The 16704-nt window shown below is 41.9% G+C and overlaps 1 protein-coding gene across 4 annotated transcripts in view; it reads right to left on the reverse strand.

The window, feature by feature from the left end:
* Positions 1 to 1780: 1780 nt before the first annotated feature.
* supt5h (SPT5 homolog, DSIF elongation factor subunit) overlaps positions 1781 to 16704 on the reverse strand; it is a 50692-nt gene continuing 35768 nt past the window's right edge. For all 4 annotated transcript variants that reach the window (XM_033014480.1, XM_033014482.1, XM_033014481.1 and 1 more), the window contains 11 exons: positions 15228 to 15353; positions 14392 to 14476; positions 13702 to 13836; positions 11406 to 11508; positions 10289 to 10416; positions 8797 to 8902; positions 7509 to 7667; positions 6788 to 6956; positions 5472 to 5675; positions 4865 to 4960; positions 1781 to 3858 (listed from right to left, as the gene is read on the reverse strand). In XM_033014480.1, coding sequence (XP_032870371.1) covers positions 3676 to 3858; positions 4865 to 4960; positions 5472 to 5675; positions 6788 to 6956; positions 7509 to 7667; positions 8797 to 8902; positions 10289 to 10416; positions 11406 to 11508; positions 13702 to 13836; positions 14392 to 14476; positions 15228 to 15353 — 1494 coding nt within the window. In that variant the 3' untranslated portion in view covers positions 1781 to 3675. The remainder of the gene's footprint in view (positions 3859 to 4864; positions 4961 to 5471; positions 5676 to 6787; positions 6957 to 7508; positions 7668 to 8796; positions 8903 to 10288; positions 10417 to 11405; positions 11509 to 13701; positions 13837 to 14391; positions 14477 to 15227; positions 15354 to 16704) is intronic.

The following is a 16704-nucleotide window of genomic DNA, read 5'->3' on the forward strand; positions in this document are numbered from 1 at the left end:
AAATAAGGATTTCAGGCTCTTTGGCACCAATATTGGTTTCTTTTTCATTTATTGAGTTTATTTTGCATATTATGTGTTCTATGAGTATTGTATTTACAGACATATTATGCTGCTGCAAGTAAGAATTTCATTGTGAAAAAAAAGACACAACGTGCTGGAGTAATTCAGCAGGTCAGGCTGATGTTTCATTACATCTTAGGTACACAAAAATGCTGGAGAAACTCAGCGGGTGCAGCAGCATCTATGGAGCGAAGGAAATAGGCAACGTTTCGGGCCGAAACCCTTCTTCAGACATCTTGCCCACTATTGAGGTAAGCCAAGGGCTAGGAGGATAATTCAAGTAACTTGGAGAAAGGAGGAAAATAATTATTAGAGGGCAACACAAGCAAATTGAGAAGCAATGAACTACAGATGCTGGTTTAAACAAAACACTAAGTGCTGGAGTAGCACAGTGGGTCAGGTGGCATCTCTGGAGAACATAGCTAGTTCAGTTCAGGTCACCACCCTTCTTCTGACTCACAGTGGAGAGGTCAACCTGCCAGACCACAATGGCACCTCACTTGTCGGAGGGTTTCATAACAATGTTGTCATTTGTTGCTGAGTGAGCGGATGGCTGTCCATTCAGAGGAGGTGAGATTGGAGTGGTTAAGGGGTGTGGAGAACTTCAAGACGACTGATGTCGCACAGGTAGCTGGAAATAAGAATGTCCAATGAGGGTAGAAGGCCAGAAGAAGAGTCCCAACCCTAAAAGTCACCAATCTATATTCTCCAGAAATGCTGCTTGACCCTCTGAGTTGCTCAAGCACCATGTGTCTTTTTTAGTAAATCAGCAACTGCAGTTCTTTGTTTCTACTTTCTAAGAATTTCATTGTTCCATTCCTAAAGAATTAAAGTGGGTATCACTCAGCATTGACGTTGGATGGGCCACATCATTCACAAGACCAGATCGTTGAGTTCTGTTATAGGACCAGATTACGAAGGACATGGGGGAAGAGATTCAAAGAGACTATCAAAGCCTCCTTGAAAAAAAATTCTACATCCACTCCTGGGATGTTTAGCCCATGCCTGCTTGAAGTGGAGGAGAAGTGTTTGGAATGATAGAGAACTTTGAGCATAGAGAAAACAATAGACAGGAGGATCCAGCTACCGTTTTGCTCCATCAGGAGCCTCAAGTCGCACGGTTATCTGGAGTTCCTACTTGGGCCTCATCAGCCACCTCAGTGCCCACAGAACCAAAGCTCACATACGCTTGTTTAAACTGTCTATAAAGATAAAGTGAATACATCATGGACGCTGGAATCTTGAATACAAAACAAACCAATGGAGTTAGTATTTTAGCTAAAACTAGCAGAGGATGGAGCATGGAAAGAATGAGACTCCATCAGTCTGAAGAAGGGGTCTGATCCAAAATGTCAGATTTGGATTCCAAAGACGCAGAGTTTCTCCGGCAGTTTGTCTTTATCTCGGGGAAATAAGTGTATGGGTGCAAAGGGGTCAAGAAATATATGGGAGTGGGAAGCATGGGAAGCTCTGCTCCAACCTTTCTAAATAACAGAGTAAGCTCAGAGGGGCCACCAGGTCCTGATCCAGGTTGAAATCTCATGCTATGAATTGGATAAAAAGCATACATATCAACAATTTATTACCCGCTGTCAAACCCCACATTGGCAAAGGTATCAGGAGGCTATCACAAGAACTACACCCCAATAAGAACAAACACTACTGAAAAATATCACGTCATCTTAAAGAGCAGCCTTCTCCACAAGTACAACACAAGACCTTAAGATCTGCAAGTCTTTTTTATTGACTCTATTTGGAGCAAATGGGTTTACAAGCTCAAATATTGGCCATACGAATGGTATTCCCAAACCACAGAAATACATTTTACATTAGGTGACATTTAGTAAACAAGTCAGCAGAAGCAGATCCTAGCAGTGGTCATTGTTCAATAAAATTAACCTGGAGATCTAATGGTAGAATAAAACTGGGTTTATCATTTGCAACTTTTCCAATTGATATTGTTTTATAACTGTACAACAGCCCAAAATGGAAATTTTATGGCAGATGTTTTCCCAAGTTAACTTTTGTTGTAATAATGTATTTATGGAATATACATGCAATAAAATTTGAATCAAGGTTCTGAGATCTCTTGTCGAAACAAGGAGATGCAGATGCTGGTTTACAAAAAAAAGACACAAAATGCTGGAGTAACTTAGCTGGTCAGGCAGCATTTCTGGAGAACATGGATAGATGATGTTTCGAGTCAGGACTCTTCTTCAGGGTCCGAAGAAGGGTCTCGACCTGAAATATCTCCGATCCATGTTCTCCAGAGATACAGATTGACCCGTTACGGTACTCCAGGTCTTTTTTCTGAGATCTCTTTAAGTTTTGGACTATATTTCCATGATGCTAACTGACATGGGGAAGGAAGCTGCAGAAACTTCATGTATTAATCAAACAGTAATCTTGAAACCTTAAAAGCACAATTGCTGGAGAAATCGCAAGCAGATTCGAACCTTCTGGAAATGGTCAGTCAGGTTATCTTGTCTGGCATCTGCAGATACCTCAAAAAAATCACATCTGGCCACAAAGCACAGGATCTGGGGCAAAACCTCATCTGTGCTAGGCCTGTTAAAAGCTACAGCCATTGACTGCAATTTCTGCACAGGCAATGCAATAATAACAGCCTCTCCAAAAGCTCTTCATTGCTGGCCGTTGGGACATTGCTCAGGGCCTCTTGACACTGACAAGATCACAGATGGAAAATCATAAGCAATACTGGAACGCTGATGTGGTCCAAATTTTGTATCGTGACTTTTTGCAAAATGAATTCAATCCAAAGAAATCTGGAGAATTAGGAACTGAGGTCTGAGTGAGGAATAAACTAGGATTTCTGTCATTTAATCCCATCTAATCTCCATCACATCGTTTTTTTTGTTTCTTCTTAAAACTTATTATGCATCTTAAACTTTGCTTTGTCTCCAACTTTATGCAGTTCCGATGAAAAGTTAACTCAATTTCTCTCTCCACAGACGCTCCCCAACCTGCCGAGTGTTTCCAACGTGTTCTTATTTCTAAAGCTGCTCCAAACGTCTGGAGATTTACTCTTGAAAATGGAATAGCTAACGTGGTTTTCAAAGCATCTTCAAATCTTTTGAAAACAAGTGGCAACATATAAAGCTTTCAATTTACACAAACGACAATTTTGAACTATCTAGTTTAAAAAATAATTGTAGCATTTTTTTGTCAAAATTGTCTATTTTTTCATGTGCCCTCTCTCATCTACTCAAGTGCTCTTATTACAAAAATAGGTTTTAGCATGTTCCTGAAGTACCATTCCATTGCTACAAAAAGTATTTATCTTCACTGTCAAACGGTAAACTCTTTTTACTCCTTTCATGCATAAACTGCCTTATGCAACAACAAAAAAAATCACCATTTACCCATTTAAGTCTCAAACAGGTTTCTTATAAAATGTACGGCCACTTTTCATTGCACTATCAATTTAATATGCATTATTCCATTTACTCAAATAACTAATTGTTGCTATTTTTGGTCTTTTTTGACAACCACTGCTAAAATCTGCCCACAATAAGCAAGACATTATCAAAGCAAAAACACAAGAATAGAAGGAAACCTAAAAATCTGAACCAAACTCCACAGAAGAGAGTTCTATTACTTCCGACTATATACATCTTTTCCAGATGATGCTGTTCCTTGTTCATTCAGGATCCCAAGAAATCTCAGGTTGAGGATCTTCAGCTGTTCATCCAGCTCCATGCGGACAATCCCATCCTCACCATCGATACTCAATAGCATGCCTGTAGCCTCCCGATCTTCGCCCAGAATCACCTTCACCTGTGGGTAGACAAATGGTTACATAGGCAGCCAGCAAGTTCCTGTCTACATATCATCATTATGCTGGTTGCCATCTTAAAATGACAGCTCAAATTAAGTTAATCTGCCCAGCAGAACTTTCAATTTACAATGTTTACGATCAATTTATAGTGTTAGTGCCAGAAGAATAAAATCATAATTTCACATGTTTCCACTTCCAAATCAACTTGATTGGATGCAAATTTGATGCCAGGGGTCGACCTCGAAGCTCCAACCATGGGTGCTTGCAGACTTAACATCACGGAGCCCACGGTCTCTGGTCAGAGACCGATTTCAGGAACTCCAAGCAGCGGGGGTCTCGACTGCCCCGATGCGGGAGTTTCGATCGCCCCAAACCGGGAGTTTCGATCGCCCCAAAACGTGGGTTTCTACCGCCGGCTGCGGGAGCTTTGATCGCCCCGACGGATGATTCGACTGCCTCGACTGTGGGAGAATAAAGAGTTCTTGGCGAGGAATGTGGGGAATCCGCTGTGATGAATGTTATGTTATGTTATTTAAGAGCTTGCGATTTAAGAGCTTGTCCAGGTACATTTTATTCAGTCATTCGTAACTGTCACTGTATGTCATGTTGTTACTTGCGGGCAGAGCACCAAGGCAAATTCCTTGTATGTGAATACTTGGCCAATAAACTTACTTACTTACTTATTCCAGATTCTGGTCACTCTCTTGCTTTAATATAACATTTCCTCAGAATCCCTCGGGTGCTCTACTAACTCGTCACCATAAAGCAAAGCCCTGTGGTTGTAAACCTCTCGTTATGGGGAAATATTTCTGTAGTTGTGTCTTTTGCTTTTTTCCCCCCGTATGGCTGAATCGTAATTCGCATCGCACTGTACATGTGACAATAACAGACCTTTGAAACCTTTGATCTAAATGGGGACTTGGTCAGCGTGGATGTGGTGGGCCGAAGAGTCTTTTTGTGCGCTGCATGACCACATGCCTCTGACTCCAACCAATTGGCACTTACCTTATCATTTTTCACAGGGGTGACTGGTTCAAGGTGCTCGCTCGAGATGCTGACAACCTTGTCAGTGGACGATAAATACACAGAGCACAGCCCACCCTGTAGGGGTAAAATATATTCAAGCTTTCATCAAAGTCATCACACTCATTTCAGCAAATGCATTACAGTGAACATTCCCCTCCTCGACCACTTGAGTACGGCTCTTCACTGCTCGAGTCAATGGAGGTGGGTATATGGAACCAGCTGCCAGAGGAGATGGTTGGGATGGGTAAAATAACAGCATTTACAAGGCATGTGGATAGGAAAGGTTTGGAGGGATATGGACCAAACCCAGGCAATAGAGACTATCTCAGATGAGGCATCTTGGCCAGCAAGGACGAGTTGGGCTGAAGGGCCTGTTGCCACACTGTATGGCTCTATGAACATTTAAACAATCTGGAAGAGCACTTGAAATGAAAATGCATAAAAGGTTACAGTCTAAGTGTTGGTAAAAGGGATTAGTATAAATGGTACTTGATGGTCAGCATGGATGTGATGGGTTGAAGGGCCTGCTCTTGTGCCGTATAAGACACTCTTGTGCTCCAAGACAACGACACAGAAGAGTACGTACCGACACACTGCGGATGACTCCCGTCTGCCCTACAACCTGTGCGTCCAGGTACGTGTCACGGACTTTCACCATGATATCTGTTGTTACCCAGTCGTTCGAGCCCTGATCAATATTGGAACCTGGTGTATGAGGGTTGTATGCACCAGGAGATGGGGCTCCAGGTGTCATTGGACTGTACCCAACAGGGCTTGGACTTGGACTTGCCTGAAACACAAAACATACTATAAGAATACAAGTAGAAAAAAACTCTATGTTATTTTCATGGAATTGTTTTCTACCCTTCGAAACAATAATTTAACTGCATCAACCATCAGTGCCCCCTTCAAGATAAAACTATTTATATAAAGCATTGAATTCTGTCTCATCATAGGTAGGCAACACAGCATGTGAGTTTTTCTCTTGGGTCTTTAAACATGTCCCTCAGTTCATTAAGCATTTAAGATGGAGGTGGAATATCACGGAACTGAAGACTACAGAGAACTGGCGCAACGGAGCACTAGAAGCCAGCATAGCTCATCCACGACAGATGGCACAATGGGCTAAGTGTTCGGCTGGCAACCGGAAGGTAGCCGGTTCGAATCCCGCTTGGAATGCATACTGTCATTGTGTCCTTGGGCAAGACACTTCACCCACCTTTGCCTGTGTGTGAATGTGTGTGAGTGATTGGTGGTGGTCGGAGGGGCCGTAGGCGCAGATTGGCAGCCACGCTTCCGTCAGTCTGCCCCAGGGCAGCTGTGGCTACAGAAGTAGCTTACCACCACCGAGTGTGACTGAGGAGTGAATGAATAATGCGATGTAAAGCGCCTTGAGTATTAGAAAGGCGCTATATAAATCCCATCCATTATTATTATTATCCACGATCATACTGAATGACGGGGCAGGCTTGAGAGGCTTGGTGGGTTGATACTGCTCCTATTCTTGTTTTCTTGTAGTGTTGGTTGCTCACAGCCAAGAGTGTGGCATAATGAATCCCTCAAATACTTAAGAGGGGAGGAAGAAAGTGGAGACTCAAATTGTTGTGTTCATTCAAGAGAGATTGATAAATTTCTAGACATTCACGAAATTAAGGGTTATGGGGAAGTGCTAGTGGAAGATTAGCCATGACCTTAATAAATGGCAGAATAACATTAAAGGGACAAATGATCTACTCCTGCTCCTATTTCTTTCATACTCAATTGTCCCTGTTAACATCCAAGTGATGACAACGCTGTTACAGAATCCCAGCATCTGTACAATTAAGCTAACCCAACACAGTCAAAACTGTTCTGATTAGTAGACGTGCACAAGATGCACAAACGTTCTGACTCAAATTGTACCTGGTATGCCATGGGCGAAGGTGTTGGGTGATAGCTGGCTGGTGAGTGAGTATTCTGATAGCCCACAGGACTCGGTGCAACCTGGTGATAGCTCTGCGGACTGGGGCTGGGCTGATAAGATCCTTGAGGGGATGGAGCTGCATAGGGAGAGAATTGGTCGGTGTTATACCTGAAAAATAAATAGGTGATAGATCTCATTAAATCATATGAACAACCTTTTCATACAAATGACAATCAGTACCATTTCAACTGAAATCATACTAAAATGACTTCCCCAATTCAACCACCAGCCCCTCGAAAGGGAGCTTGCTCATTAAAAAGCAGGAAATAATTATAGGGAGACACGTAAAACCCATTATTCCTTCCTGCCTAATTTATTTAGCAAGCTTCCAGCTAACTGCCAGATGCTGGAATTTTGAGTAAAGCACAAAGTGCTGGAGTAACTCAGCGGGTCAAGCAGTATCTCTGGAGAACATGGATAGGTGACATTATGGATCGGGACCCTTCTTTAATGGAGGCACACATGGAAAATAATACTAGCATAGATCAATGGACAAATGGCCCGTTTCTCTGTTGTAAATTCTCCATGGTCTACTTCTGCATATGTTTTAATCTCAGTAGCACCTATAGATACATCCAGGGATATAAAGAGATAAAACATCCCATCTTTGAGACCAACACTATAGTTGATAATTCAATAATGAAATTTGCAGGTACTTACATTGCTGGTGTTCCAGGAGTTTGAGGGTTGTATTGAGGATTAACCTGTGGAGATGGAACATCTGTATAGCCTGGAGTCTGTGGGTTGGGTGTGCCACCATATGCCTGCGGAGATGGCGTGGGTTCATCATCATAAGGGAAATCGTAATCTTCATCGTTCCTGCAAGATCAATTAAAAAATATATAATGGCTGGTTGCAGCAGTGGCAGAAAAGCAAACGAAATAAGCTGCATTTACAACAAATTAAAATGCACGTGAAAAGATAAAATCAGGTACATGCAGTTCTGCTATAATGCTTGTATCTATAACACAAATTGGATTGAATACGATTGGTGAACAGTCGTATTAATCAGGCCAAATTAATTATAACACAATTTCAACCAGGAACTAGAGAACCACTGTAGTTATTTGGCAAATTAACAAGCAGAAAAAAAGCTGTTTCCTTGCAACCTCCCTGCAGCCTCTAAAGAACAGTCTGTCAGTTCATTGCTGGTGTCATTGAAATTGACAAGCAATTACTTATATTGATACCTGTGTAATGATACTCTATTAAATATGGTATCATACAGCCTTTAATATGTTAGCTTGCAGTAACAAAATGATAAATAAATATCGCAAATAAAATATTTTTTTAAATAATGCCATAAAAATATATCATTGCGAGTCTGAAACTCGTTTGTCCCCTTATGGGCCTGTCCAACTTAGGCGATTTTTTAGGCGACTACAGGCGACTAGGCTGTCCCCACATGGTTGCCGGGGTGTCGCCTGTATAGTCGTGAGTCGTCCCTTCAGTCGCCCAAAGAGTCGTAGCATCTTTCTGGTCGCCGCTGGATTTTCAACATGTTGAAAAATTTTCGGAGACAGTTGGCGACAGTGGGTTTGACGCCAATGAGCGTAGCTTGACTTCTCCTGACGTAGGTGCTGTCGTAGTTGTCGTCAGGTTAACGTAGGTTTGTCGCCAGGTGTCATAGGTTGGCGCTGGTGCTGACTTTTTTTGTTGTTGTTAAAAGTAATGATTCTATTTCAAATTTTATGTCGAAGGCGGGTCCAGTCGCCAGTTTTTCGCCGACCTAATACGACAATGACAGTCGCCGGCAGTCGCCTAAAAATAGCCTGTGGGACAGGCCCATTACTCCGTTTTCCCCATTTATGTGATTTTTTATAATACAAGATTTCGTAGGAATGCAACTATAGCAGAACTACCTGTAATTCAATTTGTACAGTTTTAATATTAATTTGTTTTGTAAGTCAAATTGTACGATGCCATTAAGGTTTCTGGAGCTGCTAACCTGGAGGGTGTGTTGGGATTGTTGGGATCCCAAGCACCGCTCTGTCCTGGTGTTCTGCTGCCATCGTGAACTGGTGTCTGGGAACCATAATGAGGGGTTCGACTCCCTAGGAAAAACAGAAAATTAGTCTGAGACAGCATGATCTTCAAGGACATTTTCTCTGCAGTTATTTTGGATTCTGTAGCTCTGAAGATTCTGCATCAATTCCAGCAGGAATACAATGAAGTGGTCAGAATGGAGCTCCTAGACAAAGACCATTAAAGTACAACCAAAGTGGAAGCCATTCAGCCTAGTGCATTGTTTTCTTGTCTTCCTTTGGGAATAGAGGAATGCACAGCCTGACCTGCCAGGCATGTCTTCATGCTCTGCATTTCACAGCACCCACATTCTTTCAGAACATAGAACAGTACATACAACACAGGAACAGGCCCTTCTGCCCACAGTGTGTGCTGAACATAATGGCAAGGTAAACTAATTTCAGCTGCCTGCACATAATTCATATCCCTCCACTCCCTGTGCCTATCAGAAAGACTCTTGAATGCCACTGTTGTATCTGCCTCCACCACCACCTCCTATAGCACGATACTTGGAAGGTTTTGCAGAGACAACATTGGAAGTAATAATAATAATAATAATAATAATAATAATGGATGGGATTTATATAGCGCCTTTCTAATACTCAAGGCGCTTTACATCGCATTATTCATTCACTCCTCAGTCACACTCGGTGGTGGTAGGCTACTTCTTTAGCCACAGCTGCCCTGGGGCAGACTGACGGAAGCGTGGCTGCCAATCTGCGCCTACGGCCCCTCCGACCACCATCAATCACTCACACACATTCACACACAGGCAAAGGTGGGTGAAGTGTCTTGCCCAAGGACACAACGACAGTATGCACTCCAAGCGGGATTCGAACCGGCTACCTTCCGGTTGCCAGCCGAACACTTAGCCCATTGTGCCATCTGTCGTCCCTGGAAGTAGCAGCTGGATCAAGTTTAAGAAGCCTCAAGGGGGGGACGCTATCACTGCTGCATAACAACTTTGTGCTGGGTTTGAGGTTTGAACATTCAATCATTCGTTTCCTCATGCCTGAAACTTGACCCTAAGTCGGCCGGCATGTGACAATAAAGTATTCATTCATTCTTTCAGTGATCAAGATCACAGTTTGATGTAAACATGCAGTAGGTGTTTGTGGGCTGTGAAATTTTATACACAGCTACCATATCATCCATGGATTGCTTCAGAATGTAGAGACAAAGAACTGCAGATCCTGGTTTATACCAAAGATAGACACAAAGTGCTGGAGTAACTCAACGAGTCAGACAGCATCTCCGGAGATAAAGGATTGGTTACGGTTCTGGTCGGAAACATTCTTCACACTCAATATGTTTCAGACTCAATATCTTTTTGAAAAGCCAAATCCCTAGTTAATGATGACAAGTATTTACTACAATGCCCCATGGACAAGAATGGTTGGAAACCCCCAACTTACCATCGTGCAAGGGTGTTTGGGAGCCGTACATCGGTGTCCGTGATCCGGAGCCATATAGTGGCGTTTGGGACCCATACAGAGGAGTACGGCCATAAGCAGACGTCAAGCCACCCTTCTTCTTCGAGTCTCTGAGAATTCAAACAACAAATCATTTAATAGTTACTCAACAAATGCCATGAGAAATCATTTATTTCACTGCCTTTGGAATTAATGGTGATATTAAATATCAAAGTATATAAATAAATGGTAAAATATATAATTTGTATACACACTGTACCTCAACCTTCCAGACCTTAGAAGATTGAGGGGGGATCTTATAGAAACTTACAACATTCTTAAGGGGTTGGACAGGCTAGATGCAGGAAGATTGTTCCCGATGTTGGGTAATTCCAGTTTGAGGATAAGGTGGAAATGTTTTAGGACCGAAATGAGAAAATAAAAATTCACACAGAGAGTGGTGAATCTGTGGAATTCTCTGCCACAGAGGGTGGTTGAGGCCAGTTCATTGGCTATATTTAAGAGGGAGTTAGATGTGGCCCTTGTGGCTAAAGGGATCAGGGGGTATGGAGAGAAGGCAGGTACAGGATATTGAGTTGGATGATCAGCCATGATCATATTGAATGGCGGTGCAGGCTCGAAGGGCCGAATGGCCTACTCCTGCACCTATTTTCTATGTTTCTATCTCAGAATGGCCACAAAATGTCCGATTAGCCAAGATCAGTCTGAACAATTCTCAATTATATACAAATTAGGAGCAGGAGAACTCAGACTACTCAGCCTTGCTCTTTACTTTGCCAATACTCCTCAATCCTGTGAAATTCATTCTGTGTCTTGGATTAGTTTCACCAGCATATTACTCCAAGCAGTCACCCCCCATTTTGAGCCCATCAATGAGGATCAGCTAGCTATTCTAGTCTGTCCCATGGGGAGGCCTCATATATAAACCACATGCTGGAGACGTACTTCAAGAACCACAGATAGTTGCACTCTCATTCTGGGCAAAATGAGGATTAGGATACAGCAAATTTGATTTAGTGCATTCCCATGTATATTGGGCTCACTCATTCATCTCACTCAATACTTTTATGACATTCTTTCAGAGACATCCCATACTTACACTGTAGTGAGACGTTGGCGATCGACAGAAATGGTCTGGCAGGTGGAATGAAGCTCAACTCGAGCTGTAGATTCTGTTGCATCCTTTACGACACCAATATAACCTGTGAAAACAAGGAGATTTGCTTGGAGCATTTGGTGGAGTATGGCATCGAGGTGCTGTGGTAAAACTGAAGTCAATGGACATCAAGGGGAAGAGACTCAAGTGGTTGCAATCACATCCAGCACAAGATAAGAGTATGTAGGAGGTCCACCATCTCAGCCCAGAACATCACTGCAGGCGCTCCTCAGGGCAGAGTTATTAATGACCTCTTTTTATCCAAGAACAGAAGTGAGATTATTCATTTTAGACTTTAATTTAGACATACAGCAAGGAAACAGGTCCTTCGGTCCACCGAGCCTGCGCCGACCAACGATCACCCCGTACACTAGCACTATCCTACACACTAGTGACATTTTACAATTTTTACCAAAGCCAATTAACCTACAAACCTGTACGTCTTTGGAGTACTTTTCACTTCACTGCACATCTCGTATGTGTATGTGACGAATAAACTTGACTTGACTTGAGTGTGGGAGGAAACCGGAACACCCGGAGAAAGCTCACATTGTCACAGGGAGAACGTACAAACTCTGTACAGACAGCACCCGTAGTCAGGATCGAACCAGGGATCCTGGCGCTGCAAGGCAGCAACTCTACTGCTACGCCACCGTACCACCCCCGTATGACTGAACTGAACTTTCACTGATGTTCCATTCCATGCGCAGCTACGGTAAATCTAATCTAGTCAGATCCAGTCCATATTCAGGTGTAGAGTGATACCTGGCAAATAACAATCAAACAACAAAACTACATGGTAATGAAAACTTCCAACAAAAAAACATCACCATTAACCCTTGAAACTCACATTACTACCACTCGAGGGGAAACAGATCTAGCCTCTCCAATCTCTCATCACAGCTGAACCATTTGAGTTACATATTTTTATTCATCAACATCTTAACCCAAAGTGAAGTTTGGCCCCTTTGATCTTGTATTTTGTTGGTTCACAGGCTTGATCAATGATGTTTTATCATTAATGTTTTATTAATGTTTAGTGTTTTCTGAGTCATTCGTAACTGTCACTGTATGTCATGTTGTTACTTGTGGGCGGAGCACCAAGGCAAATTCCTTGTATGTGAATACTTGGCCAATAAACTTACTTACTTACTTGTCCAGTTGTAGCTGGAGAATCATCTTCAGTGATTCTGCTCCTATGCTTCCTGCAGTGTTACTTCCACATGGCCATTACTAGTCTATTCCTCTTTCTTTTTCACATGCTGCCTTTATATTACACAATGACATCACATCTGATTCTTTGTGAAGGTAGACAAAAATGCTGGAGAAACTCAGCGGGTGAGGCAGCATCTATGGAGCGAAGGAAAAAGGCACTTTCGGGTCGAGACCCTACTTCAGGCCCGTCTCGAAGAAGGGTATCGACCCGAAACGTTGCCTTTTTCATTCGCTTACAAGGGTGGAAGAATTCTGTACCACATTCCATTCCCAAAGAAAATTCAGGCCAATGGTCAAACTAAAGTCTCAGAATTGAGACTGGTGATTTTTGCTCAACGAGGGTACCAAAGGTTGCAAACTCATTAGAAGATGGGAGAAGAAAAAGGTTCATGCACATCTTATCAAATGGCAGAATAGACCAAGAGGTTAAATAGCTAGCTACAATCTTATGGTAGACAAAAGTGCTGGAGAAACTCAGCGGGTGAGGCAGCATCTATGGAGCGATGGGAATAGGCAACGTTTCGGGTCGAGACTCTTGACCCGAAACATTGCCTATTTCCTTCACTCCATAGATGCTGCCTCACCCGCTGAGTTTCTCCAGCATTTTTGTCTACCTTCGATTTTCCAGCATCTGCAGTTCCTTCTTAAACATTTCAGCTACTATCTTATGTTCATCTTTTCATGACAATTGCCTATACTGGTGCTCGGCAACAGGGACAGTATTATTCAACTAGTTAATAGAAAACAATGTATGCTTCATCCATTATGATACAGTGCTGGCCGAGCAGTCAATGTGATAATCAATTATCAACAAATATATTCACTAATAATTATTCCAATTTTTATTCTGCAATTACTGAGCTGTTAATTTTTTGGTTTTAAAAATTGATGCACAATTTTAAAAAACTGACATGGGAGAGACAGTGAACACATATTTGTCCTTCAGAAACGGTTACTGTTTTGTGGTACACAATATATTGACCAGCCAAGTTGGCGTTATTTTAAGTCTCTGGTTCAGACATACCTTTATATGGTCCTTGTGAGATACGAACTGTCTGTCCGATCAAATCGTTATCTCTGCGTCCTCGACCACGGCCCATTCCCCCTTGCCCTCCAAACCCACCGCCACCGCCACCACCACCACCACCACCTCGAGGAGCTGCAGGACAAACAATTATTTGACTCGGCACATTTGGAAATAAAAACTCTTTCATATAATCACCCTATACGTCCAATGCACACAAAACCACATTTACAGATGAAACGTCAGCATGGAAATAGGGTAAATACACGCTAGGCACGATACAATTGAAATAAAACAAAATTTGACTTCCAAGACATTTAAAATAGGCGGTAATTTTTAATTTACATTTTACGCTAGTCCTGTGAAACCACCCACAAAAATGTCCAATTGGACCTCAGATCATTGATTAGTAATTGCGGGTTTCGGTGTCCAAACAGATTTATTTATTGATCTGCAATTAAATACCCCATTTCTGAACTGTCATAGCGTGTTTTAAACGTGTTACTGGGTCATAATCGAGGTTCCTGGTTTATCAGCCCAATAGATTACCTGTTGAGCCACCCCAAATATATGATGCTGATGGAAGCATACTCCTCAGGTAAGACAGGAAGATTGCCTTGTCAGTTTATACGAACAGCATATGTTGGACCAAAACAAGTTTAAGACCCTATGGTGACAATGTACACTCACCTCCGCCACTGGTGTGCATTGGACTGCTGATTCGGGGGCTCATCGGAGCAAAACCACCCACTGTGAAATTTGTGACGTCCCTTGGCTGTAATAGAAACAATGAATTTGATGAATTATACTAAAAAAACTGATGCTCGAAATCCATGAGAAAACATAAAATGCCGGAAGCATAGAGCACAAGGAAGTACGTTTGGCCCGAAATGTCGCCTGTTTTTCTCCAATCTATGCTGCTTCCAACGTTTTATGTTTTCTGGTGAACAATTGATCCATGTTGATTTTCGTGCAAGATCAAGAGTAAGGTCCAGTTTAAAGTAAATGGAAGGTACACAAAAATGTTGGAGAAACTCAACGGGTGCAGCAGCGAAGGAAATAGGCAACGTTTCGGGCCGAAACCCTTCTTCAGACTGTAAATGGAATATGTTTTCACACCCACAGTAGGGGAATAAGAAAGTTTGAAAGTTCCTGACGTCCACTGAGCGAGGGCTATATGTATATATGTATGTAGTTTGTTTGTTTATACTATTCTTATAACAAATGTGAAGCACTTTGGTCAACGAGTTGTTTTTTAAATGTGCTATATAAATAAATGTGACTTGACTCATGCCGGCTGCTGTCTGTACAGAGTTTGAATCACGTATGCTTTCTGTAGAGGGTTTGCACGTTCTCCCTGTGACCACGTGCATTTTCTCCATAAGGGGGGAAAGTTTAAAGGAGATTTACGAGTCCATTTTTTTTTTGGACACAATTGATCCATGAGTTACGAGTACGACACAGAGTTGTACGTGGCTTTTCAGCTCGCCTTAGGAAATATGCGCTTGATATTTTAATTTGCTTACCTTCGCACCGCCAGCAAGTACCAAGTGGCGAGTTTTACAAACAAACATGCCACCGTTTTCCACCAACTTCTTACAATGTAGAAAGGCAAACCCACGATACAAGTGTCTAATTTCACCCTCACGGCCCTGAAAATTAATTTGATTTGCAGGTTTACACACACATTCGGTTAAATACAATTTGCCCGTATATTTTGGCCAGAGTTACACATTTCGCTTATAGAAACCGGGTGGCTACATGAACTCTGTGTGAAAATTAGTGAACTAAGCATGGCAGAACTACAATATTTACAAAAAGAACACCCATAAAGTGTATAACATCCACAATAAATCCACTAGTATCCAAGAAAGATAAATTGAGAAAATTATTATTGACATCGAAGATGAGAAAATTATCTCCAAATAAATTTACTTTAGTTTATTATCACGTGTATCGAAGTACAGTGAAAAGCATTTATTGTGTACTAACTAGTCAGCGGAAAGACTATACATGATTACAATCAAGCCATCCAGTGTACAGATACATGAGAAAGGGAACAATGAGAATAACGCTTAACGAGATAAAGGGTAGAACGTTTAGTTTAGTGTATTATACTGTACCTCAGTGCATGTGACAATAAACTAAACTTTTAACCACAAACCATGCTGAGAATCAAACATTTATGGTGCCAAAATAAAGATGATCAATTGTTTCTTCAAGTTTGCACTAGAATGTTTTTCTGTATCTATGGTTCTGATGCTTACTTTGAATGCTTTGTTCAGTATTGCTGCAAGTCAAGTATAAAAGTGGCTGTAAATTCTCACTTGGTATTAATTCAAACTGTGAATTGGATTTGCAAGGTTTACTGCAGCTTTTACACTTCCGAATCTCTGTTGGCTTTTCTATTATATCTTGAGTATGGATGTTGGATGAAGTTCCAGTGGTAGAGCTTCTACTTCATGTGCATTTGGCAAACCAGACACAGGGGGTGCAGCCGATAAAGCTGCTGCCTCACAGTGCCAACTATCCAGATACAATGGTGCTTTAAGTGTGGCACTTTCACATTCCCCTAGTGACCTTGTGGGTTTTCTCCCACATCTCAAAGACGTCCAAGTTGGTCAGTTGATTGACCACTGCAAATTGACCCTAGTTTGTATGTGAGTGGTAGAATCTATGGGAATGGAGGTTGATGAGATGTGGGGAGAATTAAAAACGAGATTAATGTAGGATTCGTGTAAATGTGTGATTAATGGTCGCTGTGGACTGGGTAGGCAGAAAGGCCTCCGAGTGCTGTTTTGCTCTTTATCAAGAGTTCAAGAGACATTTATTATCACATGCACCTTTTTGGTGCAGTGAGATTTGAATTACTATACAGCCATACGAATAAAAACACAATACACGATATAATTAAACATAAACATCCCCACACAGCAGAGTCAACGTTTCCCACTGCGAGGGGATAACTGTATGAATCAGGATGAGTCAAGATCGTCCCGTCAA

This window comes from Amblyraja radiata, chromosome 41 (assembly GCF_010909765.2).
Source record: "Amblyraja radiata isolate CabotCenter1 chromosome 41, sAmbRad1.1.pri, whole genome shotgun sequence".
NCBI classification, from domain to species: Eukaryota; Metazoa; Chordata; class Chondrichthyes; order Rajiformes; family Rajidae; genus Amblyraja; species Amblyraja radiata.